The sequence below is a fragment of the Pongo pygmaeus genome, chromosome 2 (assembly GCF_028885625.2).
Source record: "Pongo pygmaeus isolate AG05252 chromosome 2, NHGRI_mPonPyg2-v2.0_pri, whole genome shotgun sequence".
Taxonomy (NCBI): Eukaryota; Metazoa; Chordata; class Mammalia; order Primates; family Hominidae; genus Pongo; species Pongo pygmaeus.
This window is the reverse complement of record NC_085930.1, coordinates 108033263-108060456: the sequence shown is the minus strand read 5'-3', so window position 1 is coordinate 108060456 and position 27194 is coordinate 108033263. Positions and strand designations below refer to the sequence as shown.

The 27194-nt window shown below is 50.1% G+C and overlaps 1 protein-coding gene across 1 annotated transcript in view; it reads left to right on the top strand.

The window, feature by feature from the left end:
- The first annotated feature begins 3657 nt into the window (after positions 1-3657).
- Positions 3658-27194, top strand: part of LIMD1 (LIM domain containing 1) — an 88337-nt gene continuing 64800 nt past the window's right edge. Inside the window, exon 1 of the mRNA XM_054480410.2 lies at positions 3658-5955. Within this exon, the coding sequence (XP_054336385.1) occupies positions 4548-5955 (1408 nt within the window). The 5' untranslated portion in view covers positions 3658-4547. The remainder of the gene's footprint in view (positions 5956-27194) is intronic.

Sequence of the window (27194 nt, the reverse complement as noted above, 5' to 3'; positions counted from 1 at the left end):
GTGCTACTGGTGTGGATCCCATGCTTGCCAAGGGCAAGCCAGGCATGGAGCAGCGGGAGGTGTGTGAGCAAGCAAGCATGGGATCTGGCCACTGCACACAGCCAGGCATGCCAGCTTGGCAGGGCAGGCAGCTCCAGGTGCCAGCACGGGCACAGCTCCCTGCGAGGCTGTGGCTGGACCAGGCGTACCACAGGCAACTTCCACCGCTGGCACTGGGGAATGCAGTGGCACCTGGAAGCTTGGAGACACCAGGAACCGCAGAGCCCCAAAGAGGGTATCATAACCCTGGATTGGGGCACTCCTAGGTCTGGGCTCCCTAAAGGGCTGCAGCTCTTCTCTCCTTCTCTCTTTTCTCCTTCTCTCTTCTCTCTTTTCTCCTTCTCTCTTCTCTCCTTCTCATTGCCCACAACGTGGCAAGTAAGGGGTGTGTTTCAGTCCTGTTTGTGTTACAGTTCTTTTAGTGCCGCCATTTGCCCAGTGGGTCCCAAGTTCTTGTCCTGTGTCCACAAAGAATGAGGTATGCAGACAACCGGAGGGTAAGCAAGGCAGAAAGGAGCCTCATTGAGTGGCAGAACTGTTCTCAGTGGGTATCTCCTTTCCTCAGGCAGGTTGTCCCGATGAGTGTCCAGCTCTCAGTGGAGAAGAGACCCACAGTGGGTAGCTGCCTTCCACAGGCAGGTTGACCCGATGTCTCTGCAGCCTTCAGCAGAGAGACCCAGAGTGGGTAGCTCCTATCTGCAGGCAGGTCATCCCATTGTCTGGCTGAGTCTGGCTGAGTCTGGTTTTTTTTATGGACTTCAGAAGGGAGGAAGTGTGTGCTGATTGGTCCACGGGCAGCCATAGGCAGGCCCAGGAAAAGCACCATAAATTCTCACTCCAGTCTGCAGGACTGATAGCCCAGCCCCTAGGCTTCAGGCTGTCCCTGGCTTGAAGGTGGGGCTTCATTGGGGACCCATCCCATTTCACCCAGGAGCCTGATTGCCCCCTGCTGCCATCAACCTGGCACCCATGGCACCCAGGCTGTTCATGTTGAGGGGTGCCTGCAGGTACATGCCGAACTGCCCTCAGCCCCACCCTTGCTTCCCTCCCATGCTCATCGGCACCCAAAGTCTGGAGGGGGGCCGAGGCTGCAGGGGGCTGGTGTGTCAGTGCTGCCCTGAGTGCGTGCACCCCCAGCTGGTTCGTGACAGTACCTGGGCTCAGCTTCAACTTTGCTCCAAAATCAGAATGGGCACCAGGAGAGGCCAGGCAGCAGGAGCAGGCACTTGTGAGGCTGTGGGAGTAGGGGGGCTTTCTAGGTCCCCGGGAGCACAGGGATGCCCAGGTCTGCAGCCACAGCTGGGTGGATGCAGCTGTGCCTGGGAAGGCAGGGCTCCCGCCCCGCCAACTCAGAAGGGAGTGGGGCTCCTGCCTGTTCCTAGCTCCTGCCAGCTCCATGGAGCATGCAGTCCTGGCCACACCTTGCCACTGCAGCCAGCGTCATGGCAGTGGCTGCTCCAGATGGACCACTGCTGCCATCACCAAGACAGGATGAAAAGAGAAGACAAATGTAAGAGCACTGGTTGGTGTCTGTGGCTCCTGCACCAGGGTCCCAGCTGTCCAAACTGAAAACCCAGGAAGCTGGCTCTGAGCTTACTGGACTTTGCACAGGGATGGCCACATATTCCTAGCACTTTGTCAGCTACAACTGCCATATTTGGAGGTCAGGCAAAGTGAGCCAGTCTTCCACTCCAAAATCCAGTTTTTAATTAATAAGTATTACCCAACACCTAAGGAGTGTTTAATTATGATTACCTCTGAGAAAGGGGATGGTAGGCAACTTTTAAAACTTTATATATGTCTGTATTGTTCAAAGTTGTTATAGAAACATGTTACTTGTAGATAAAAAAACAAAAAAAAATTTTTTTAATAAAAATACTTCATTTTAGTATAGTGCTTTATAGCAGTGCTTCTCTAACTTTATTGTGCAAACAAACCGCCCAGAAATCTTGTTAAAATGCAGATTCTGATTCAGTAGGTTGGCAGTGGGGCCTAAGATTCTGCACTTTCAACAAGCTCCCTGGTGATATGGAGTCCATTAACCACACTTTGGGTTTACGGCAGCGGTCCTCAATCTTTTTGGCACCAGTTTCACAGAAGGCAATTTTTTCACAGACAGATGAAACTGTTTTACCTCAGATCATCGGGCATTAGATTCTCATAAGGAGCGTGCAACCTACATTCCTCATGAGGGTAGTTCATAATAAGGTTTGTGCACCCCTCTGAGAATCTAATGCCACTGCTGATCTGACAGGATGCGAAGCTCAGGCGGTAATGCCAGTGATGGGGAGTGGCTGTAAATACAGATGAAGTTTTGCTGGCTTGCCTCCTCTCACCTCCTGCTGTGCCACTCAGTTCCTAACAGGCCACAGACCAGTACTGGTCAGTAGCCCAGGGGTTGGGGACCCCTGGTTTACAGAATATAAAGCACACTCATATATATTATCTTATTTGTTCTCTGTCATAACTGTGGCAGTTAGGGGTTCACTAATTCACTTATTCGACCATTAGGTACTACTATTAATATATGCCAGGCACTTGGCGTACAGATATGGTCAAATGGAGTGGGAAACCTACCACCCAACAAAACAAAAAAAAACGCACGTTAACCAACAAATAAATAATTATAAATAGTTACCAGAACTGAGCTGAAAAAGAACAACAGGAACCACTCCGAGAAGGCCTCTAAGAGGAGGTGACTTCAGCAGGGATGGGAAAGATGAGCCACTCAGTTTAGGGGCAAGCTCTGGGCAGACACCAGGAAGCTCCTGCAGCTAGAGTGCAGGGAGGGAGGGAAGATCCCCAGATCCGGCCCGGAAGGCTGCGGCAAGGGGCCGATTTCAATTTAATTCTGGTGTAAGCACTGAGGATTTAGGTAGACAAGTGTCTGTTCTAATATTTGCCTTAGGATCACGATGGCTGTAGTGTGGGAAATGAAACCTCTCCAGGGTCGCCTGGGAACTGGTATAGGGAGTCCTGGGCCATGTGGGGGCGCCAAGGAGTCAGGCCTGGTGTCTCTGGAGCCGCGCGGATCCACTCGCAGATGGGTCCCTCTACGAATAACGAACCTACTAGGGCACGTGCTTTTACTGCTGCACTGAGGACGTGAAATGCGCGCGGGCACAACGAGACTTTCTTCTTTTCCGCTCATTCAGAGGGCCTGGGCTCCCATCTACGCTTTGCTGGTTACGGTGGCATGTTGGGCATTTCCCCCTCTCTGCCTCAGTCTCCCGACCTGTCAAAGAGGACGGTGGGCCAGCCATAGGTGACACGCCCGTGCGCCTCTCCAACAGTGCACCTTGGGCAAGCCGGGCGGCGGGCACAGCCTGGACAGTGCCGGCCTCGAGAGGCACACAGGGCTGGCTTTCCACCGGGGAAACTGAGGCAGTGGAGCAAGGAGCGGCGTCCTCGAAACTCCTCGCAAACTCCCAGCGCCTGTGTTGGGCCCATGCAGGCTACCCAGGCCACCCGTCTCCGAGCGGAGGACCCCGCCCAGCGCTGCCAGGGGCGGGGCCGGGCTGAGGACCCGAGGCTGGAAGGGAGGTCGGAGCACCCAGTTCGGTCCGGGACTCGCAGGGGGCGGCAGTGGCGGCGGCGAACTCCCGTGCAGTCCCAGTGCTAGAGCGTGGGACGGACTTGTGGGGCACCCCTCGGTGTTCTCCAGCCAGGCCTGGGGGCGGGAGGCCCAGCCACGCTGCCGGGTGCAGGCCTGCCCCTGGGCGCCCGCCCGCGCGCCGTCCCCGCCCCTCGGCCGCCCCCTCCGCCCCGGCGCGGGCTCGGGACGTGCAGAGCCGGCGAGCGAGCAGCAGGGACTGCGCCTGGCGCACTCACTTCCGCGTCCCGCCGCCCTCCGGTCCGCCATCGGACAATGGGCCGCCAGCCCCAGCTGCCGTGAACTTCCTGCCGCTGCTCGGCCGCCCGTGCGTCCCGGACGGCGCTCCCGCCAGGCGCCGGCCGGGATCGCAGCTCCGGGGAAGCAGCGGAGGACCCAGCGCCCGGAACGTACCTGCGCCTCAGCCGCCGCGCCTTTGCTCCGTCCCGACTCGCGGCCTCGGCGCCCTCCCGGCCGATTCAGCTTCACCCGGCCCAGTCGGCTGCTGCCTTGCTGTGAGTTTCCGTGTTTGGTTGCCTAAGGAGGATGTGATTTTACTTTTTTGCTGTTTTCTTTTTCCTTTTATAATTTGAAGAGGAGAAAAGAACTCCGCTGAGCAGGCCCGGGACAGCGAAGTGCCACCAGCTACCCCAACAAGGACGTCTCCAGGGGAAAGGGAGTTGGAAGCAAACTTGGTCCAGCTGGCGTTGAGGTCTAAACTTCGGCTGGACTCTTAAGTCCTGGGGTCATGCCCTTCACGCTAGGCAGGTGGAAGTCTTTACTTGTACTGGGCCGAACTTGAGCCCCGACCCTTCGCCAGCATCTCCTCGCTGCCCTCAACACACACACACACACACACACACACACACACACACACACACGGCACCTGGGCTAGGCCCGGACACCTGTCTGCAGCATGGATAAGTATGACGACCTGGGCCTGGAGGCCAGTAAATTCATCGAGGACCTGAACATGTATGAGGCCTCCAAGGATGGGCTCTTCCGAGTGGACAAGGGTACAGGCAACAACCCCGAGTTTGAGGAAACTCGCAGGGTGTTCGCCACCAAGATGGCCAAAATCCACCTCCAGCAGCAGCAGCAGCAGCTCCTGCAGGAGGAGACCCTGCCCAGGGGTAGCAGAGGCCCTGCCAATGGAGGGGGCCGCCTGGGCCCACAGGCCCGTCGGGAAGTTGTGGGCAGCAAGCTGAGTGTGGATGGTGCTGCCAAGCCTCCTCTTGCTGCCTCGACAGGGGCACCTGGGGCAGTCACCACCCTCGCTGCTGGGCAGCCCCCATACCCACCGCAGGAGCAGAGATCCAGGCCATACCTGCATGGCACAAGGCATGGCAGCCAGGACTGTGGTTCCAGGGAGAGCCCAGCGACTTCTGAGATGTCTGCTTTCCACCAGCCAGGCCCCTGTGAGGATCCTTCCTGCCTCACTCACGGAGACTATTACGACAACCTCTCTTTGGCAAGCCCAAAGTGGGGTGACAAACCAGGAGTGTCCCCCAGCATCGGCCTGAGTGTAGGGAGTGGGTGGCCTGGCTCCCTGGGGAGTGACCCACCACTGCCCAAACCCTGCGGGGACCATCCCCTAAATCACCGACAGCTCTCCCTGAGCTCCAGCAGGTCTTCTGAGGGTAGCCTCGGTGGTCAGAATAGTGGCATTCGTGGCCGCAGCAGCGAGAAGCCAACAGGCCTTTGGTCCACTGCCTCCTCCCAGCGGGTGAGCCCTGGCCTGCCTTCCCCAAACTTGGAGAACGGAGCACCAGTTCTGGGGCCTGTTCAGCCCAGGACCCCTTCTGTGTCAGCACCCCTGGCCCTGAGCTGCCCCAGGCAAGGAGGTCTTCCAAGATCAAACTCGGGGCTGGGGGGTGAGGTTTCAGGTGTGATGTCCAAACCCAATGTGGACCCCCAACCCTGGTTCCAGGATGGGCCCAAATCTTACCTTTCCAATTCTGCCCCGTCATCCTCGCCAGCTGGCCTGGACAGTTCACAGCAGGGTGCGGTCCCTGGGCTGGGGCCGAAGCCTGGCTGCACAGACCTTGGCACTGGTCCCAAGCTCAGCCCCACCAGTCTTGTCCATCCAGTGATGTCCACCCTGCCTGAGTTATCTTGTAAAGAGGGTCCCCTGGGCTGGTCTTCTGATGGTAGCCTGGGACCTGTGCTGCTGGAGAGCCCCAGCTCCCCTAGGGTAAGGCTGCCCTGCCAGCCCCTCGTCCCAGGTCCTGAGCTGAGACCCTCTGCTGCTGAGTTGAAATTAGAAGCCCTCACCCAACGTCTGGAGCGAGAGATGGATGCTCACCCGAAGGCTGATTACTTTGGTGAGTGAGAGGCTGGTGGAGTTGCCCGTGGTGGGGCGATGGGGTTCTTGAGATTGGGGAACATGCCCCCTACCGGGGATGCTGTAGGCTGTAGCTACCTCTCTTTGAGTGGCCTGTTTTTAAATTTTTTTTGTTTTGGGCTTCCTCTTTCAGCTGCTTTTTCTGATTCAGAAACTTGAAAGCATCCTGGGGCAGAAAGCAGACCTTGCAGCTGGGGTTACCCATGTGTGAAGGGTGCAGCAGGGTGGGATTGCTCATGACTGCTCTCAGAAAAGAGAAATGCTGTGACTTTGGATTTCAAGGGTTTTGGGTGTGACTTTAGAGCCTCTTGCAGTGACAGGCTCATATAGGACTTGAGTGGGACCAGCTTTCTCAGGGGCAGGTACCCTTGAGCGTTCAGTCTGTAGTTGGTTGGGCAGATCTGGTTGATCTGGCTGTTTGAGGGACCAGTGATTGAGGCAGGGGCTCTTGACTGCCGTGTGTGTGTGTCTGTGTGTGTGTCTGTGTGTAGGTGGGTACTTGTGTGCGGTTGAGGCAGGTCAAACACTACCATGAAAGACTTGTAGAGCAGTGGTTCTTTTATTTTTTTTTGAGATGGAGTCTCGTTCTGTAGCCCAGGCTAGAGTGCAGTGGCGCAATCTCGGCTCACTGCAACCTCTGCCTCCCGGGTTCAGGCAATTCTCCTGCCTCAGCCTCTTGAGTAGCTGGGACTACAGGCATGTGCCACCACACCTGGGTAATTTTTTTTTTTTTTTTAAGTAGGGATGGGGTTTCACTGCGCTAGCCAGGATGTTCTCAATCTCCTGACCTCGTGATCCGCCTGCCTTGGCCTCCCAAAATGCTGGGATTACAGGCGTGAGCCACCGCGCCTGGCCAGAGCAGTGGTTCCTAAGTGTAGTCCCTGGATCAGCAGCATCCCTTTGCCTGGAAACTGATTAGAAATGGAAATTCTTGGGCCCCACGCAAGACCTACTGAATCAGAAACTGTGGGATGGGACCCAGCCAACCGTGATCCTGCTGTGTGGTGAGATTTGAGCCCTGCTGCACCATGTGCCTCCTAACCCAGCCCACACCCAGGTAACAGCCAACAGCCAGGTTGCACCACAGCCGTGGCACAAACTATGATGGAAAATGTGTCTTCCTGGTTTTACTCAAACTTGCATGTTTTGTTTTATTCTGTTTTTTAAAACCACAAATTCTTGGAGACTGCTAGCTTCAACTTTTTTTCTTTGCACGGGGTTTAGTGGTAGCTATATCTTTCTGTTGAGTAATGACTAGTTGTCTCATAAGAGAGCTAACTAGAAAGACAGCCTATTCGCAGAGAATCGGAGGGATTTTTCTTTTTCATTTATTAACTTTGGATAATTGACCCCCGTGTTCCCCATAGCCTGAGTCCTGCTGGGGTAGCAGCTCTGCCTAATGGAGGGCAGGGACAGGGAAGGCCCTGGGAGAGGAAGACAGCTGGCTTACTGCTGTCAGTCTACACTTATTCTCCATAAACGAGCAAGTGTCCCAAGGTCCTTTGAGGGACCAGGGTCTGAGGCACTGGGCTGCTGGATGTGTGCAACTTATGGTAGCATTGTGTTTTGCTTCTCATGAGAACCTCGTGAGAGCCAGTTCTCACCCCATACTCAGCAGGCTGAGGTCAGGGTAACTGTTTATGGCTTACTTTTTAAAAATTTTTATTTATTTATTTATTTATTTATTTATTTATTTATTTTGAGACAAGGTCTTGCCTTATTGCCCAGGCTGGAGTGCAGTGCAGCCTAGACCTCCCGGACTCAAGGCATCTTCCTACCTCAGCCTCCTGAGTATCTAGGACTACTTAGGAGGAAGCAGGGGAGGAAGGGGACATGGAGGTGGGTGGGTCCTCTTTAGGTTGCCCAGGCTGTTCTCCTGGGCTCAAGTGATCTTCCTGCCTCAGCCTCCGAAAGTGCTAGGATTACAGGTGTGAGCCACTGTGCCCGGCCTACTGGTTTATTTTTTAAAGCACATGGCACCATCTTACTGTGAATTATCTTTTCTCCTCAGCACATTCCCACATTTGGGAGTAATAGTTAGCTGGAAATACTGTGGGTCTTTTAATTTAAACTTTTATTTAGTTGTAAATTTCAAGCTCATTGGACAACACAGCAGTTTTATTTATCTTGGGATGCAAGTTTATGCTCTGCATCAGAGCAGCGGTATTAGCTGACACTACTCATCCATTCAGCATATATTAAAATTTATTGAGCACCTATCTTGAGGCCATGCTCTGTTCCAGGTCTTGGGGATACATAGTGAACAGGACAGACGGGAACCTCTGCCTCCCTGGAGCAGACAATGTAGTAGAAGGAGGCAGGGAGTGAATGAAGTAAATAAGCAAGTACTAGGGAGAGAATCAAGGTAGAGAAAGGGAATGGAGCCCTGGGGCTGGGGGTGGCAGAGAGATTTCCAGTTTTAAATTGGGTGATCAGGGAATGTCCCACCGGGAAGATGCATTTGAGCAAAGGCAGGCAGGAGACTGGACCATGTGTTTTCCCAGGGAAATGGTGTTCTTGGCAGAGCAGACAGCAAGCACAGAGTCCCTGTAGGCCTGGTCTGTGCTGGGCACTGTACTGAACACTTGATGCTGACTATTGAATTGACTGGTCACAGCCTCCTCGGAAGCTGGTTCTGCCATTATGCCCATTTTACTGATGAGGAAACGGAAGCTCAGGAAGATTAAATTACTTACTGGCGGTGTCACAGGTCATATTGGGTACTGCTGGGACTTGAACCTGACAGTTCTGTTCAGCCTCAGGGCCCATGTGTCTAACCAGCATTGCCAAACTGTCTCCCAAGCAGAGATTTGGAAGCCTATTTTATTTATTTAATGTTTTTTTTTTTAATTGAGATGAAATTCACATAACGCAAAATTAACCATTTTGAAGTGAACAATTCAGTGGTGTTTAATATTAATACATTCACAACGTTGTACAATGAACACCTCCGTCCAGTTCCAAAATGTTTTCATCAACCCAAAAGGAAACCCCATACCCATAAAGCAATTGCTCCCTGTTTCCCCCCATCCCCTCCCAGCTCCTGGCGACAACCAATGTGCGTTCTGTCCCTATGGCATTACCTATTCTGGAATTTCATTTAGAAATGGAATTCTGTATTTTATTCATTTTTTGTATAAACTTCACAGATAAGCAAGCACGCACAGTGAAAATCGAGCCTCTTTCCCTGGTCTGTCTAGTCAAGTGTTCTGTGTGTAATGAGCATGTGTGTGTTTCTGCCAGCCCCAGTGGTGGCATGCTGTTCCACTGCACAGCATCTTGGCAGTGGCTCTACATCAGCATGTGTTCAGTTGGCTATACGTGGCTGCTGTGCAATGTGCCCAGGTCACCTAAGCAGCCCTCACTGATGGGCCTTTGGAATGTATCCATCTACAAGGGGCAGGCGTAGCTGCAAGATGAGCTCCCAGGAGTGGGACTGTGGGGCTGCATGGTTTGTGTCCTTTAGGTGTGGCTTGGTTGCTTCCTGCAGAGCTCGTGCCAGGGCTGAGCTGCCAGCTGTGTAGGAGAGGGTTTGCCCCACACCTGCTTTGGTGGCAGAGCTTCCATCTGCTCTTCTGTGACCTACCTTGGGGCAGAGGAGGAAGTCTTTTGGTCTGAGGATTGGCAGTCTTTGCCTGGCCCTGTGTGGGGACCTTGAAGAGACCACATGCTCCTCCAGACCACTCCTCCCTTGTCGGTAGCCGGAAGAGGCTGGACAGCTGAGGGGCTCACCCCCACATATACTTTTCCCTCCCCTACATCTGGTATTACTTGAAAGATTTTGTCTACCCAACACGCTACACTTGTTAAATAATGGTTAGATTCTACTTCCAAATAGAAGAATGTTTAATGGTGCAGAGCGCTTGGCAGTGAGAGTCAGAGTGACTGAACTCCCCATGAGAGGTGATGTCACTCAGGCCAAAAGCAAAGCAAAGTAGATGTTTGGGTTAGCTTGGGCCCCTTCCTAGGTTGAACCGAAGGTGTCCCTTTGGGTATTTGACTTTGTGGAAAGAGCTTGTGAATCCCGGTTGCCACCTTTATAAGCCCTTAGAGTCTCAAGATGCCCAGTTTCCAGTTACTGATTAACTTGGCACGGGAACTCTCCTGGCACTTTCCATGGCTGGTCTTTGTGAGTTTAGTAAAATAGGATCCTACAGAGGTGTGTCTCTTTCCCTACTCTGCTGGGCCTACTTCCTCCTCCAGCCACCCTCCCCACCCCCTGCCCGCGTGGCCTCTTTGTGTCTCTCTGTCCATGTTGTTGGGTTTTTGGTCTTCTAGGTGTTGCTCCTGGCCTACACCACCTAGTACAGTGTGGCTTCTGTTTTAGCACCACTGCTGACGCTGCAGAGGTGAGTTGCAGAGGGCACCGTGCCTTTGTTAGTTGTGCCCCACCGTCTCCTCCATGTGATCCACCTATCTTCCTCACACTGGTCCTCTTCTCCCTTTCTAAGGAAAAAGGACACAAGCTGGGTGTGGTGGCTTACACCTGTAATCCCAGTCAATCAAGAGACTGAGGCAGGAGAATTGCTTGAGCCCAGGAGTTTAAGATCAGCCTGGGCAATATAGTGAGACCCCATCTCTACAAAAAACACAAAAATTAGCCAGGTGTGGTGGTGCACACCTGTAGTCCCAGCTACTTGGGAGGCCGAAGTGGGAAGATTGCTTGAGCCCAGGAGGTTGAGGCTGCAGTGAGCTATGATCATGCCACTGCACTCCAGCCTGAGTGACAGAGTGAGACCCTGTCTCAAAACAAAAACAAAAACAAAAAACCCCACAAATAAACCACTTGTCATAGGCTGGGTTTCCTGGGAAGCTGACTGAGACAAAGTTGACCCTACAAGGGCTTATTAAAAGGTGCTTTTGGGGTCCCCACCTGTGGAAGGTGGAGAAGGAATCAGGGGTGGGTAGAGGAGAGCTGAGCTGCTGGGACCTGACTCTGCAGGGAGCCTGGGAGCTGGAAAAGTCCTTTAGGGTCGTCCTAGTTGGCCTGACATGGCCTGGCCTTCACACTCCCTCGTGGATCAGCTGTTGGCTGTGGGCTGCCCAGGAAGATGGTGACTTTGGGTGAGGCAGCTCTGTGCAGCTGGGGCAGTCTCTCCAGGGGCTGACAGGAGGGCAACCTGCCTGCCGCACCCCAGCAGCTGCGCCCTCCCCTGTTCTCTCCTTCATCGAAGGGCCTTTGCAGCATCCCCACAGCGCCCCCTTCTCGAGGCAGGTAGGAGCGGGTGACTTGGGCATTATGGTTCTAGTAGTAGCTACCATGTGTCCAGCAGTGTGCCAGGCACTGGGGTTCAGTGCTTTGTGGGCCTTGTTGGCATTTAACCTGCACACTTAGTTTTGATGTAGGCACCATTCTTTGTTTACAGTTGAGAAACTGAGGCCAGAGGGGTTAAGTGCATTGCTCAAGACCACGTGGATACAAGTAGTGGTGCTCCCACACCAGTCGGGATTTTCCTTCTGCTCTGACCACTTGCATGGTGGGACTAGGTGGTCTGTCACGTCTGAGTGGATGCCTTCTATTGCCCCTCCAGATTCACTCTCCACACAAGTACTGTAGGGAGCATTTGTGGGCTCCTTGCCTTTTCCATGCCTTCTTTCCCCACATTTCAGGCTGTGGCCTTTTTTTTTTTTTTTTTTTTTTTTTTTTTTTTTTTTGAGACAGAGTCTTCCTCTGTCGCCCAGGATGGAGTCCAGTGGTGAGGTCTTGGCTCACTGCAAGCTCCACCTCCCGGGTTCAAGCCATTCTTCTGCCTCAGCCTCCCGGGTAGCTGGGACTGCAGGCACCCGCCACCATGCCCGGCTAATTTTTTATATATATGTTTTTGGTAGAGATGGGGTTTCACCGTGTTAGCCAGGATGATCTCGATCTCCTCACCTCGTGATCCACCCTCCTTGGCCTCCCAAAGTGCTGGGATTACAGGCGTGAGCCGCTGCGCCCAGCCTGGGCTGTGGATTTTTGTGTCCCCTGGACCTGAAGCCCCTGTGCTCACCCTCCCTGCTGTAGGTGGGCCTGGTGATCCGTCACTGCTAAAGCTAACCAGGAGAGAGCTACATTCTGCTCGCTTGGGGAGAAGGTTCTGCCAGACTTCGTTAGGACCAGAGGGGTGGGAAAGGCAAGAATAAGCAGGTTCCAGAGTCTCCTGTACCCAGGAAGTAGATGGACAGGCCTGCTCCTCACCAGCATGGAGAAAGGAAAGGTTGGCATTGTGTTTGGTTTTTCTGTCCTTGGTGGATGTCCTTTCAGCAGTATCCTAACCCAGAAAACTGCAGTGGCAGACCCCGCTTAGCCTGGGAGCCTGAAAGCAGATGTGACTCCTCCTGAGAATGGCCCTGCCCTGACCAGGGCCAGGGAGCCTGTCTTATCTGATTTACTTTCCTGGCAATGCATAGGGTTAAACGAGCAGTCCAAGCAAGGAACATGTGGATGTCCTATCTACATACCTACATGTCCTATTTGCATGACTACAGATGTCCTATCTGCATGTCTGCATGACTACAGATACCCTTCCATCTGACAGTCTATTGCACACTGAGCTGCTCCTCGTCTTCATGACATTTTTTTTTTTTTTTTAATTGAGACGGAGTCTCACTCCATCACCCAGGCTGGAGTGCAGTGGTGCAATCTTGGCTCACTGCGGCCACCGCCTCCCCGGGTTTAAGCGATTCTCCTGCCTCAGCCTCCTGAACAGCTGGGATTACAGGCACACACCACCATGCCCAGCTAATTTTTGTATTTTCAGTAGAGATGGGGTTTCGCCATGTTGGCCGGGCCGGTCTTGAGCTCTTGACCTCACGTGATCCGCCCGCCTTGGCTTCCCAAAGTGCTGGGATTATAGGCGTGAGCCACTGCACCTGGCCCTTCATGACTTTTTAATTACTGTTTATCAGACTTTGTTAGCAATAGATGCTTGAAATATGGTGCTTAATTCTAGCCTAGATTAAAAAATCGAGCATTTTTCACATAAAAGGAAACAACATGGGCTAGTCTTGTAATAAAGCAGCCCCTCCAGAATTCCAGGATAGAGGTCTGTCTGTGTTCCCCAGAGGCACTGGCTAACCAGCCTCCTCCCATATCAGGCATTTCATTAAACCCAAACCAACTGCCGAAGTGGAAGAAAGTGACAGAAGCTCAACAGCCGTGTGCCTCTGTCTGAGTGACTGGCATAACTAGATGTGATGACCTGGGGACTGCCACCAGAATGCCTTTTGGAGATGTGCCATAATTTGAACCAGCTGAATCCAGGTTTCCATTGACATGGAAGTAAATTTCTGATTCTGCTGGTAACATTTGTCAGTGACATTCAAGACTCCAATCTCTCTGGCCCTGCAGATGCACACCCTGGGATATGGGGATGCCCAGTCCTTTAGACATTGGGCAGCCTGTGTGCATTCTTTTAAAAAATTGAGGCAGAGTCTCACCATATTGCTTAGGCTGGTTTTGAACTCCCAGCCTCAAGTGATCTCCCACCTCAGCCTCCCAAAGTGCTGGGATTACAGTCGTGAGCCACCGTGGCCAGCCCATGCATTTTTTTTAATGGGCCAGGCAATCTTCTTAAGTCAGGAAGGCATGTATTCTTAACCTTTTATTGATGTATAATGTACACATATCATAGATGTTCACAAAGTGAACCCATCTGTATAGCCAACACCCAGATCAAGACAGAACATGACCATCACCCAGGAAGCTCCTTGTGCCCCTGTACAGTCACCACCAGTGTCCAAGGATCAGTTGTCTGATTTCTGATAGCAAAAATGAGCTTTTAAACAAACATGGGATTTGATGTAACTTTTAAAAACTTGAAAAATGTAAAAACACATTATGGCATGTTTGGGGATAGATGAATGGAGATCGTGTGGCTGACCTGGGTGAAGCTTGGGCTGGAGACAACAAGGAGTTGGTGCCGTCTGCCCAGGGCCACCTCCACTGTATGTCCTCCTGGGCTGGAAGCTCACCCTGTAACAGCGGTGACTCCTGTGTGGTCAGTGGTCAAGGACTGGATACCGCCTCGGTCCTCTGTGTTCTCTGAAGGGATGTGACTACATCATGTACCTCAGCCCCGTCCCTGCATGCCGTCTCTCTGCACAGCATTTCTCTTCAGAGTTTTCCAGGGGTAGAGGTGAGGAAGCTCTCAAACTTCATTTAGATAGGTTCATCTTTTTGCTCAATCAGCAGGTCAATGATGCATACGTGTCAGGTCACACTGTGTCCTCAGCACTGGGTTGAGTGCTGTGGGGAAGGACAGCCAGTGCGATGGATTCACACTCCTCTCACTGTGACCTTGGAGACCCTCACTCTGGCCCACCCCTCCTGTGCCTCACCTTGCTCCTTCTTCCCCATCATCCCAGCCTTGTTTTCTCTGAGCCTGTTGAGGACCTTGCCTTGGCGGCTCCCAACGGATGTCCTTCTGGCCAGTGCTGTGCTGCCAGTGCCACCAATCCCTTCCAAGCAGGCCGGTCTTCTGGGAGCCGTAGCCCTGGCACATCCTGACATGGATTCCCACAGCGTCTGCCTGTCCCGTCACGCTTTCTCTCTGGGGTCCTCCCTCCGTGGTATGGTATGTTTCTGCTCTGTTCTTTTGTGACCAGGAAAGAATGTCTTGTTTCTTCCATCCAGCCCTCCTGCTCTTTCCATTAACAGTCCAGAACATGAAACGGATATTTTGACACGATCATTCTTGCCAGGGGTTTTAAAAAGTTATGTTTCTTTACATCTGTTGATTTGTGACTGTCACATAGGAGACAGAACTGTGCAAGAAAGACACATATTTGGGAGTCAGGAAACCAGGTCTTCTGGGCCTGATCCCACCAGCAGCTCAGGGTGTGATGTTGGGCAAGTCCCTCTAGCTCTGTTGAGCCAAGATGACCTCTCAGGGTCCTGCTTGGCCCAAAGTCCTGTGACAGTGGCATTGGGTATAACTAGATGCCTGGATTTCAGCTAACCAAGTAACAGGGACTGGGCAGCATTATTGTTGGCAGTGGCAGAGAGCCTGGAAAGGCAGAGGCCAAGCGGCCTGGCATCCCAGCCCCTTTCTAGACCTCTACAGAATTAAAAAACAATTGTAATTTTTAGTTATGGTTACATTTGCAATTGTAAGTGGTAATCATTTTTACTTTAGATATTCTGGAAAATACATACAATTAAAGAAGAAACATGAATCACTCACGTAACTTCCATTCTTAGAATAATCAGTGTTAAGATTGTCTGCAGAAAGTATCCAGTACAAAGTAGTGGCTGAGCCCACTGGTGATAGAGAATGTATCAGGCACTGTGATTCTTAGATCTCTGGCCAAATGTAGAATCATTTACTGGGCTAAAGGCCAATTTGCGTGGAAGAGTGCATCTAATTAAAGTGAGATTAGAAAGGACGAAAGGTGTCCTTTAGGAAACAACCACACGTGGCAAGCCACTGGTATGATGATGATCACCAACCCTGCAGGCCTTTTGAGGCACTCATTCCAGTTAAACTTGTCATCCTTAGTGCAGGGGGCAACTGGGAGCTCTGGTTTGTGGCACTCACTGTCCTTGTTTGTACTGGCATGACCCAGTCCTCTCCGTGGGCTCCTGTGGCGCCCTGGGCGTTGCTGGGTCTCAGGCCTGATCATTTGTCATAGGACTCAGGCCCAGCAGTGTCTGGGCCAGTCTCCCTTCTTTGTCCCAGTGCCCCACATGCTGTGGGCTCCGTGGATGCCTGTTGAAGGAGCGGAGAGACTTCCATTAGGCCGTGAAGGTGGAATAAGGGATTTTTAGATGGGGTTATGGCTCTGAGACAGTTTTACTAAAATTTGTCTAGCAATTTCTCTCTGCCAGACACTTTTCTAAGCACTTCTTATGCTTTTCTCACCTGTATTAAGTTGTTCAATCCTCCCAACAACCCTACTTTATTATCCCCATTTCACAGATGGGGAAACTGAGCTACACAGAAGTTAAGTGGCCTGCCTAGTGCTTTTACGAAGTATCTTTGCTGAGTCTGGCTGCTGAGTTGGAGATTTTGACCACTGTGTTGTGCTGCCTCTTAGCTCTTGGAAGTTTCTCCTTTCTAACAAAGAAGAAACTTCAGGGGCTACTGTGGCTAGGGTAGGTCAAGGCTGAGGTCTTTTTGTACTCTGGTGGAGCCAGGGCCATTCCAGGAGCAGCAAAGAAGGCAGAGTGTGGAGGCATGCCTGAGCTGACTGGAGGAGTTGGGTCCCACTCTTGCAATGAGAGGCTGTCTCCAGCTTTCTCTTTTGTCCAGGAGCCTGTGCCTGCACAAGTGCCTCCCTGCAGGGCAGTGGACAGAGCCCCAGAGGCTCAGAGGCACATGGGCTGCCTTGTGTTCCTCTGAAGGGGTGTGGGTTAGGGCAAGTGGACCATGTCCTCAGGGGTGCTTGTGTGATATCCCCAAGTGCTGCAGGCATAGGTAGGGGTGTGCCAGCCCATACTTCCCTTGGGCGTGAGCAGGATGCCTCGTCTGGGGGTCAGGAGCAACCCCAGGCTGTGTGCAGAGGTGCTTGAACCAAATTTTGTTTTGTTTTGTTTTGTTTTTTGTTTTTGAGGCAGAGTCTTGCTCTGTTGCCCAGGCTGGAGTGCAATGGCAATATCTCAGCTCACTGCAACCTTGCTTCCCAGTTTCAAGCAATTCTCATGCCTCAGCTTCTCAAGTACCTGGGATTACAGGCACACTCCACCTTGGCTGGCTAATTTCTGTATTTTTAGTGGAGATGGGGTTTCACCTTGTTGGCCAGGCTGGTCTCGAACTCCTGACCTCAAGTGATCCACCCGCCTTGGCCTCCCAAAGTGCTGAGATTACAGGTGTGAGCCACCATGCCTGGCCTATAACCAAATTTTGGATGACACTGTCCTTAGAGTCCATCCAGCAAACTGAACAGAAACCTTGTCCTAAAACAAAACAGGTCACTGAAATTTCCAAGGCGTGGCAACGCAGGGTAGCACTTGCCAGCGAATATTTATATCCACTCCAGTTTTTGTTTTCCATTTTTCCCCTTACAGGGAAACAAGCTGGACACAGGGTCTCAGGGTCACACTGGAAGGCAGGAGACTTTCTGCTTGAGTGTTTCAAAGGGAGTTCTTAGGATCCACAGCCAGGTTATTTTTAAGTTTTGAGAGCCATGAGTTTAAACTTGGCCAAGTTCCTTCCTCATCTTTCTTGTTGTGTGACTGTCGCTGTGTCCCCGGGGAGTGAGGATGGGTTACTCCCGGTTACTGAAAGCTGGTCGGGAGCATCTCAGGGGTCTCTACCTCCTTCCCCACAAACATGTTTTGTAGCACACAAAAAGTTCTGGAAGCCTGCCATGATGCTGTCTGTCATTCCAGGGAGGGAGTTTTCATTTAGCATGAGTCCACCCTGCAGCTAGTTCTGGAAGGATAGTGACTGAGGTACTTAGAGGACCTAGTGGATAAGGCACCCCTCTTAGCAGGCAGGCTCCAAGTCAGGGGGTGAGCACGTATTCCAGCAGGCCCGGGCTGGCCAGCATGTGACGGTCATTTCAGGTGGTAAAGCAGGAGCAGATTTGCTTTTTGTGCCCGAAACCCCTTCTGACAATAATAGCAGCTTCCCTGTTCCCCTGCACCTCCCTGTCAGCTGGGTTGATGGATTTCCTTTCAGCAGGGTAGAACCAAGTTGTGGCCACGTTTGCAGGCGTGATGATCAGGGCTGGCCCTGAGGTTTTGCATCTGCCAAAATGTCGCCTGTTCCCTCCCCTCCTGCTACCTCAGTTTGCATTCCTTCCTGATGATGCAGTGAGGTAGTAAATTTAGAAAGAAATGGAATTGGGTGCAGCTCAGCTGCTGGCCATGGCTAGGTTCCAGGGCATTTGCTGACAGTTATCTTTACATTAAATGCGGGCAGCAAGGATTGCATTGCAGGCCTGATTGTGCTGCTTTCTGGCTGTAAGCTTGACTTTTCTGCTTCACTTTTCTGCCCTCAGTTTCTTCATCTTATGGAGACTGGAGGTCCTGTGCTGTTTATAATTCTGTTTCCTTTCCCTTGCTTTGAGCCTCAGAGCCAGTTTTAGATTCAGGGCTGTTGGCTGGGAGAAGACTCTTGGCTCTGAGGGTGACAGTGGTTTAGGGAGAACTTGCTTCAGACACCTTGTGTATATGGGCGGGGGCATCCCGGGCATGTACATTGGTTGAACTTGGAAGCTTTCCCTCATTTGCTTGCAGAGAAGCCCACTTGACGGAGTGAAGAAGCCTGAGATGGGGAGGGTGTGAAAAACGTGTACAATGACAAAGTTTGTTTAGAAGCAAGTGAGGCCTTGTCTGTAAGAAGTAAGGAGGATGATGCTGGGCACGTGGCTCACACCTGTAATCCCAACACTTTTGGAGGCCGAGGCGGGCAGATCACTTGAGGTCAAGAGTTTGAGACCAGCCTGGCTAACACAGTAAAACCCTGTCTGTACTAAAAATACAAAAATTAGCTGGGTGTGGTGGTGCATGCCTGTAGTCATAGCTACTCGGGAGGCTGAGGCAGGAGAATCGCTTGAACCTGGGAAGCGGAGGTTGCAGTGAGCCAAGACTGTGTCATTGCACTCCAGCCTGGGCAACAGAGAGAGACTCGGTATCAAAAAAAAAAGAAGGAGAATGAAGAAATAAAACCAAACACTGAATTAGCGATAAGGTTCAAAATAGAAAGCAAAAGACCTGGTCTGTAGAAGTTACTCATGAGATATTTGTTGAATGAATGAATCATGGTGTGTATTTATAATATTACCCAGTCAGAATAAAAAGAAATATTTTGGTGACAATGCTACTGTTTGCTCAGCAGTAGTGGCTAAGAAACAGGGGATGCTACATAGGTATTTTCTCCATAACTTGTGCCTGGTGGTAGCTGTGCCAATTTTCACCAGACCTTGATTACCTGTTAGAGTTTTGAAGGGAGAGCTTATCTGGTGAGGACTTGGGTGACGTTGCTTGTGGGAGGAGGGCCAAGCATGGAATGGAAGTTGAATGTTAGAAGTGCTGGACCTCCAGATTCAGTAAACTTGGAGAAGCCCTGTCCCTTGTGGTAAACTTGAGACTTGACTACATTTTGCGGTTAAGGGAATTTCAGTCGGTCAGCATATAACCTGGGGGAGCCTCATGATGTTCTCTTCTTTTTTTTTTTTAATTCATAGGTGTGATCATAGTACACTACAGCCTCAAGCTCTTGGGCTCAAGCAGTCCTCTTGCCTCAGCCTCCCAGGTAGCTGGGATACAGGCGTGTGCCACCGCGCCTGGCTCTGAATGGTTCCTTGGTTTCCTTGGTGGGTGGAGCTCCAGATTCCTGAAACTGGAGTTGTGGGCATGAACCCCAAGTGGGTCACTGGCTTTCCTGCGGGGTTCCACAGCCCTCACTTACCCCTGCCCCAGACCTATCTTTGCATTACCACATCCAGAAAAAATAGTTCCAAGCCAGGATAACTCATTCATTCAACAGCTATTATTGAGTACCTACTATGTGCAAGAGACTGAATTAGGACTACTAGGGCTTCCTTTTGTCACAAACAGGTATTGCTTAGTTCCTCCTGCTGTATCTGAGCTCCTTGGTAGTGGGGTTTTTGTCTGTTTTGTTCACTGTTGTATCCCCAGGGCCCAAGGCACTGCCTGGCACACAGCAGGTACCCAATGGAAACTTACTGAATGAGGCTGGGCACGGTGGCCCATGCCTGTAATCCCAGCACTTTGGGAGGCCGAGGTGGGCAGATCACAAGGTCAGGAGATCGAGACCAGCCTGACCAACATGGCGAAACCCCATCTCTACTAAAACTACAAAAATTAGCTAGGCGTGTTGGTTCGCACCTGTAATCCCAGCTACTCAGGAGGCTGAGGCAGGAGAATCACTTGAACCCGGGAGACGGAGCTTGCAGTGAGCCGAGATTGTGCCACTGCACTCCAGCCTGGGCAACAGAGCAAGACTCTGTCTCAAGAAAAAAAGACTTCTCGAATGAATATGTGTACACTCTGGCCAGATGTGGGGAGCAGATATTCCCTGACTTCCTTCTGAGTGTCAGTGCCTTTAGCTGGGACATACATTCTGGCATCAATCCATACCCTACACTGATGTGCTAGGGAGGCAGGGGCACTGGGCTGCTGTCCACATCCCTCACCCTGACCAGAGTTACTCAGATGAGCGCTCTCATGTGGGTAGGAGATGCCTTTGGTAGCTGAGGACTAGAGGGGCCAGAAAGGGTTGGGATACATGCTTTGTCTGGATAGAAACTTGCAGAGTTGCAGGGACCAGCTCACCAAAGGCCTGCGCAGGTTTGGCAGGGAGCAGGGAGACATGCTGGCAGGCATGCATGGTGCCTTTGATTTGAGGAGCTGTTGGTGGGAATGAAAAGCCTAATAAGCATGTGGGCTTTGGATCTGCCACCTCCCAGCTCTGCCAACAGCTGTGAGACCTTGGGCAGGTTGTTCAGCAGCCCTGTACCTCAGTTTCCCCATCAGTAAAATGTGCATATGGTTGTGAGGACTGAATTAGCTAGTGTCTGATCTAAGTTGTCCAGTACGGGAGACTGGCCACATGCAACTGTGAAGTACTTCAAAAGGTGGCTTTTCTGAACTGAGATGTGCTTTTGAAGCACATCTGGATTTTGAAGACTTGGTATGGAGAAAAGAGTGGCTCATTAATATTTTTCATATTGATTCTATGTTGAAATGAGACTTTTGGATATACTGACATAAGTAAAACATTAAAATTAGTTTCACCTATTTTTACTTCCTAAGTATGGGTACTTGAAAATGTAAAATCGCACGTGGTTTGCATATTTTTCTGCTGGGCAGGGCTGTGCCTTACAAAGCACTTAGAACAGGCTGTGACACATGGTGGTTTGCTGTATACATTCTCTTGCTTTGTCATTTTCTCAAAAGCATGGAAGCGTCTTTACCTTGTCCCATCTGAAAGCCAAGCCCAATCGATTTGTTCAGAACCACAAATGCTTAAACAAAAAGATCATCATTTGTTCAAGGGAGGCTGATTTCGTGATTGCCAACCACCAAGTGAGCCCACTGAGGCCAAATGCCTAATGCAGGGGATGGCAGGCTGCTCCCACGCAGCCTTAGAACGAATCCATTCCCACTTGAAGCAGGGGGGCTCTGGGGTCCGAAGCTGCTGTGTGCACAGGGCTTGATGGAGCAGGTGGTCATTGCAGCTGAGCCAATTTTCCAGCGCCTTAAAAAATACACTCAGTTTAGCAAGTACAGGCAGAAAGCCCAAAGGGATGGCCCACCCCCTTGAGGGAGGTAGAGAAGTGAATGATGGTGTTTCCTGTCACAAGAGGTGGGAGGAAGGCTGTTTGGGAGTTGGCTCAGCAGGGATCACAGGCTACTGGGATGCCTGTGTCCCGTCCCTCTGTCTAGGCTCTGGATCCCTTTCCTGGGTATGGGCCTCCCAATAGGCCTGTGGCCAATGCAGGGGCAGGCTGGGAGGTGGCTTTCCAGGCAGCTTGCAAAGGCCTGTTTGTCTGAGGCTCGTCCTGACATCACTGAGGCTTTGCTTGCAGGTGGCAGGGACTTACACAGAGGCTCTTTGTTGGCCGGCCACAGAGGTCAGTTAGAAGCCATGAATGGACTGGAGCTGGCAGCCCCTCCTCTGCCACCTCTCTGGGTTGCCCGTGCCTGACGGTGGGTGTGTGAGGCGTGGGGAGAGGTATCTCTGCCCAAATTTATAGCCAGAGAGCAGAGGAAGTGAAGTTGGTGGGGGCAGTGAGGAGGGCAGGGAGAAAGAAAGGAGGTGGTGTTGAGGAAGCTAGCATGGCTTCTGCCCAGCTCTGTCATGGTTTGCAGGCACGCTCTCTCTCTCTTTCTCTCTCTGTCTCTTTAAAGACAGATTCTCACTCTGTACCCAGGTTAGAGTTCAGTGGCACCATCTTAGCTCACTGTAGCCTTGGCCTCCTGGGCTCAAGCAATCCTCCCATCCCAGCCCCCCGAATAACTGGGACCACAGGTGTGCACAACCATGCCTGGCTAATTTTTTAATTTTTGTAGAGGCAGGGTCTTGCTGTGTTGCCCAGGCTGGCCTTGAGCTCCTGGGCTCGAGTGATCCTCCCACCTCAGCCTCCCAAAGTGCTGGGATAACAGGTGTGAGCCACTGTGCCAGGCTGTTTGCAGGCTATTTGATGTCTGCATTGGATACTTGGGGTCAGGCTCAATGCCTGGAAGTCACTTAGTGTCATTCTGCTGTGCTCTATTACTTTAAGCAGTCACAAGCCCTCCCACACTCTCACTTCTTGATAGGAGGAGTGTCTAGGAATTGTTTTCAAAATGCTGTATTTGCATACAGAGAAATGTGTAGTTCAGTGAGTTTTGACAGATGCATGCACCTGTGTGACCCACATTCCTATCAAGATATAGAATAGTTCCATCCCCAGAAAGTTCCCTCATGCTTCTTTCCAGTTAGTGCTCACCTCCAGGCAACTACAATTCTGATTTTTTAAAATCATTTATTAGTTTTGCCCATTCTAAGATGTAATATAAATGGATTCGTATAGTATTTATATACAGTTGATCCTCATTATCCACAGATTCTGTATTTGTGAATCAGCTTAGTTGCCAAAATTTATTTGTAACCCCAAAATTAATACTCACAGTTCTTTTGTGATCATTCACAGATATAACAGAGTGCTGAAAAGTTTGAGTCCCCTGACGCCTGTCTTCCCAGCTGAAGTCGAACAAGGCAACGCTCCGCCTTCTTGTTTCAGCTCATACAGTAAACAGGTGTCCTTTTCATGGTCTATTTAGTGCCATGGTTTTTGCATTTTTGTGGTTTTTGTTGATGATTTTGCTGTTTCAAATGGCCCCCAGGCATAGTGCTGGAGTGCTTTCTAGTGTTCCTAAGAGCAAGAGGGCTGTGATGTGCTTTACAACGAGAATATGTATGAGAGAAGCTTTGTTCAGGCACGAGCTACAGGGCTGTTGGCTGAGGGTTTGATGTTAATGAATCAACAATATATACTAAGGAAGGTGTCTCTAAATAGAAACACACATAAAACAAGGTCATATATTAATCAGCTGATGAAGGTGTTGTGGTCAGAAGTTTTCAGAAACCTAACCCTGTATTTCTGCCAGAAGCAGTGGTTCAGTATTGACTGATTCAGTATTCTTGCCAATTTTATAGAACATAACTATTACAAATAATGAGAATCAACTATAGTACTCTTTTGTCTGGCTTATTTCACTCAGATATCTGTGAAATTCAGCTATGCTGTTGCATTATCAATTGGGCTTTTTGCATTATCAATTGTGCTTTTGTTTTACCGCTGAGTAATATTACATTGTATGGATACACCACAAGTTTTGTTTTTCCATTTCCCTGTTGAGGTTTTTTTTTTTTTTTTTTTTTTTTTTTTTCCATTTTTGGCTATTATGAATAAGTCTGTTAGGATTGTTTGTGTGTAAGTCTTTGGGTATTTTTGTTGTTTGTTTTTTTCTTTTGTAAATATGGGATCTCGCTATGTTGTCCAGGTTGGTTTTGAACTCCTGGCTTCAAGTAATTCTCCTGCCTTGGCCTCCTAAAGTGGTGGAATTATAGGCATGAGCCACTGCACCTTATATGTACAAGTCTTTGTATAGACACAGGCTTTCGTTTCTCTTGGGTAAATACCTAGGAGTAGAATTGCTGGATCATGGAGTAGGTGTATGTATAACTTTTTTAGCAACTGCCAAAAACTTTTCCAAAGTGGCTGTGCCACTTAGCATTCCCACAGCAGTGTGAAAGTTCCTCTGATTCTCCAGCTGTTTTAGAATTTCTTGGGGGCCCTGCTTTACTTGTTGCTTTCTAAGCCACCTGTTCTCTGAGCTGGCAACGCTTGGCTGATACCCTCCCAATTTCCTCTGTTAAAATATTATCTACATAAGATATTTTATTCCTTTCTTGATAGTGATGGGCTGTGAGCCCATCACTATTTTACTTTGCTTCTTTGCTCTCTTAAGAGTTTGATTTAAAAAACATTTTTTTGTTTTTGCTTTTACCAGTTTTCTCTAGTACAGAAATCCTCTTAGGCTGGGTGCAGTGGCTCACATCTGTCATCCCAGCACTTTGGGAGGCCGAGGCGGGTGGATCACGAAGTCAGGAGATCGAGACCATCCTGGCTAACATGGTGAAACTCCACCTCTACAAAAAATATAAAAAATTAAAAAATTAGCCGGGCATGGTGGTGGGCACCTGTAGTAAAAAAAAAAAAAAAAAAAAAAGAAATCCCCTGCCTGGGTGCTGTGGCTCATGCACTTTGTAATCCCAGCACTTTGCGAGCTGAGGCAGGGGGATTGCTTGAGCTCAGAGATTCAAGACCAGCCTGGGCAACATGGTGAAACTTTGTCTGTACAAAAAATACAAAAATTAGCTGGGCATGGTGATGCATGCCTATAGTTCCAGGTACTGGGGAGGCTGAGGTGGGAGGATCATATGAGCCCACGAGGTCAAAGCTGCAGTGAGCCATGATCACATCACTGCATTCCAGCCTGGGCAACAGAATGAGGCCCTGTCTCAAAAAAAGTGATAATAATAATAAAATAAAAAATAAATTCCTGTTTTTTTTTGTTTTTTTTTTGCCATTTTTTAAACCTTAAACACAGCTAACTATAGAAAAGTCAGAAAGTATAGAAAAAAATTGGAAAGGTCACCCATCATCCTACTCTAGGGATAATCACTGTTAGGACATACTTTTTTTCTTTTACACATAGATATTTAATTTTAAAGAATTTGAGTGAACTAAAATTAACTTTGTTGTAGATTTGGGGGCTTTAGTGAAAGTTGAGCCAATAGAGGATGTCGGGGAGTCAGAACTTCCCCTCTTCCCTCTTGGGGTCCTGGTGGGGTCTGAAAACTAAATTGACATAGATAAATAGAAAAGCATACACATTTAATAAAAGTTCTATGTGACACGGGAGCCCTCATAAACAAATGAAGACCCAAAGCAGTGGCAAAACGTACATGTTTTTATATGAGGTTGAACAAAGAGAGGCATTTGTGGGAAAGTAACCAAATTATGTGGGGAGGCTAAAGGAAAGTAAGCCTTATTTTAACAATGTCTGTTTGTACAGAATTTTCTCTGCTGTTACTCTCCATTGAAGAGTGTTTGTTTTCTCCTGGTACAGGGAGGGCACCTTTTATTTTATTTTTTATTTGTATGGATTTAGCGGGGAGAAGTGCACTTTTGTTGCATGGATCTATTGCCTACTGGTGAAATCTGGGTTTTAGTGTAACCATCACCTGAACAGTGTAAATTGTTCCCACTAAGTAATTTCTGGCTGGGCAGTAATCCCAGCACTTTGGGAGGCTGAGGGGAGTGGGGATATCTTGAGCCTGGGAAGTTGAGGCTGCCTGGGCAACATGACAAAACCCCATCTCTACTAAAAATACGAAAAATTAGCCGGGCAAGGTGGTGTGTGCCTGTGGTCCCAGCTACTTTGGAGGCTGAGGTGGGAGGACTGCCCGAGACTGGGAAGTTGAGGCTGCAGTGATCCACAGTCACACCAGTGTACTCCAACCTGGGTAGGTTGACAACTTGTCTCAAAAAAAAAAAAAAAAAGTAATTTCTCATCCCTCACTCCCCGCCCACCCTCCTCCCCTTCCCTTCTAAGCCTCCAGTGTCTGTCATTCCACACTGTATGTCCATAGGGAGGGGGCACCTTTTACATGGGAGTTTTCATCTCCTGAAGATGAAAATGCCCTTCTTGCATCTGCTGTTTTTCAAGTGTCTTTAGCTTGATATAATCCTATGTCAAAGTGGCATATTTTGGGGCAGCATCTTCTGCCAACCTTCAGGGGCCTCTAGGGATTAAAAACAGAGTTTAGAAGCCAGCATATGAAACATTTTCCCTTTCTGCTACTTGTTGGCAATGCTGCTTCCCTTTGGTTTAAGAAACTTTCTGGGAGACTTGTGTCACCCCAGTTTCTGCCTTTATTTTTCGCAGGGATGGCTGGGTTCTATTTTGATATGAGTAATTTTGGAATCAGAATTGAGAACTAGGCTGCCTTCCTCCTGCCCCCAACAGGGATCTCTTGCCAGCATCTTCCTGACAAACCTCTGTTCCTTGCTGTCTCACTCTCTCGAGGGACAGCTGGACAAGTGTCAATGAGTTGAGATTGTTAGAAGATTTTTCTTTTCCAGCCAGCAGTCTTCCCAAAGACCTGACCTACTTAGCAGGCAGATGGATCCTGTAAAAACAAAACTGGGTCACATCCCTCCTGGGCTTGGAAAGAAGCCTTCAGTGCCCCCGACCCCTTCTTCCTCACCCGCAGAATTGGAGCCAAAGTCCTGAAAGTAGCCTTGCAGGTCCTGCCTTCCCCACCCCCAGTCCCTGCTGTGTGCTGCACCCGGGTCCCCTCCTGGCTGTGAGCCCATCACTATTCCAGTTTCTTTCCACTGCACAAGGTAGTTGTTCAGGCCCCTCCCTGAAAGATGTGTTGGTTCTTCAAGATTCACAAGCAAATCATGCCTGTGTTTGCATTGCAGATAGCTCACTTACATTAGATTTGATATGAGAAAGTTTTTTTTTTTTTTGAGACGGAATCTTGCTTTGTCTCCCAGGCTGGAGTGTGGTGGCGCAATCTTGGCTCTCTGCAGCCTCTGTCTCCCGGGCTCAAGTGATTCAAGCTGGGGTTACAGGTGTGCGCCACCATGCCCAGCTAATTTTTGTATTTTTAGTAGAGACGGGGTTTCGCCATGTTGGCCAGGCTGGTCTTGAACTCCTGACCTCGTGATCCACCTGCCTTGGCCTCCCAAAGTGCTGGGATTACAGGCATGAGCCACCGCACCTGGCCTATTTTTTTTTTTTTTTTTTTGAGACAGTCTAGCTCTGTCGTCCAGGCTGGAGTGCAGTGGCACGATCTCAGCTCACTGCAGCCTCTGCCTCTCAGGTTCAAGCAGTTCTCCTGCCTCAGCCTCCCTAGTAGCTGGGACTACAGGTGTGTGCCACCACACCTGGCTAATTTATTTTATTATTATTTGTATCTTTAGTAGAGATGGGGTTTCACCATGTTGGCCAGGCTGGTCTCAAACTCCTGACCTCAGGTGATCTACCCACCTCAGCCTCCCAAAGTGCTGGGATTACAGGTGTGAGCCACTGTGCCCGTCCAAGATAGTCTTAAAAAGCAATGTGTTTGTCTTTTCTAAGAAAGGGCCCTGATGGTTTGCCCTGCATTACACTCCCAGGCAGGCACAGAACCGATGTTAAACTCTCCATTTTATCGCATGAACCCTGCCCAGTGCCCTACCCATTCCTCCCACACCAGGCTCATG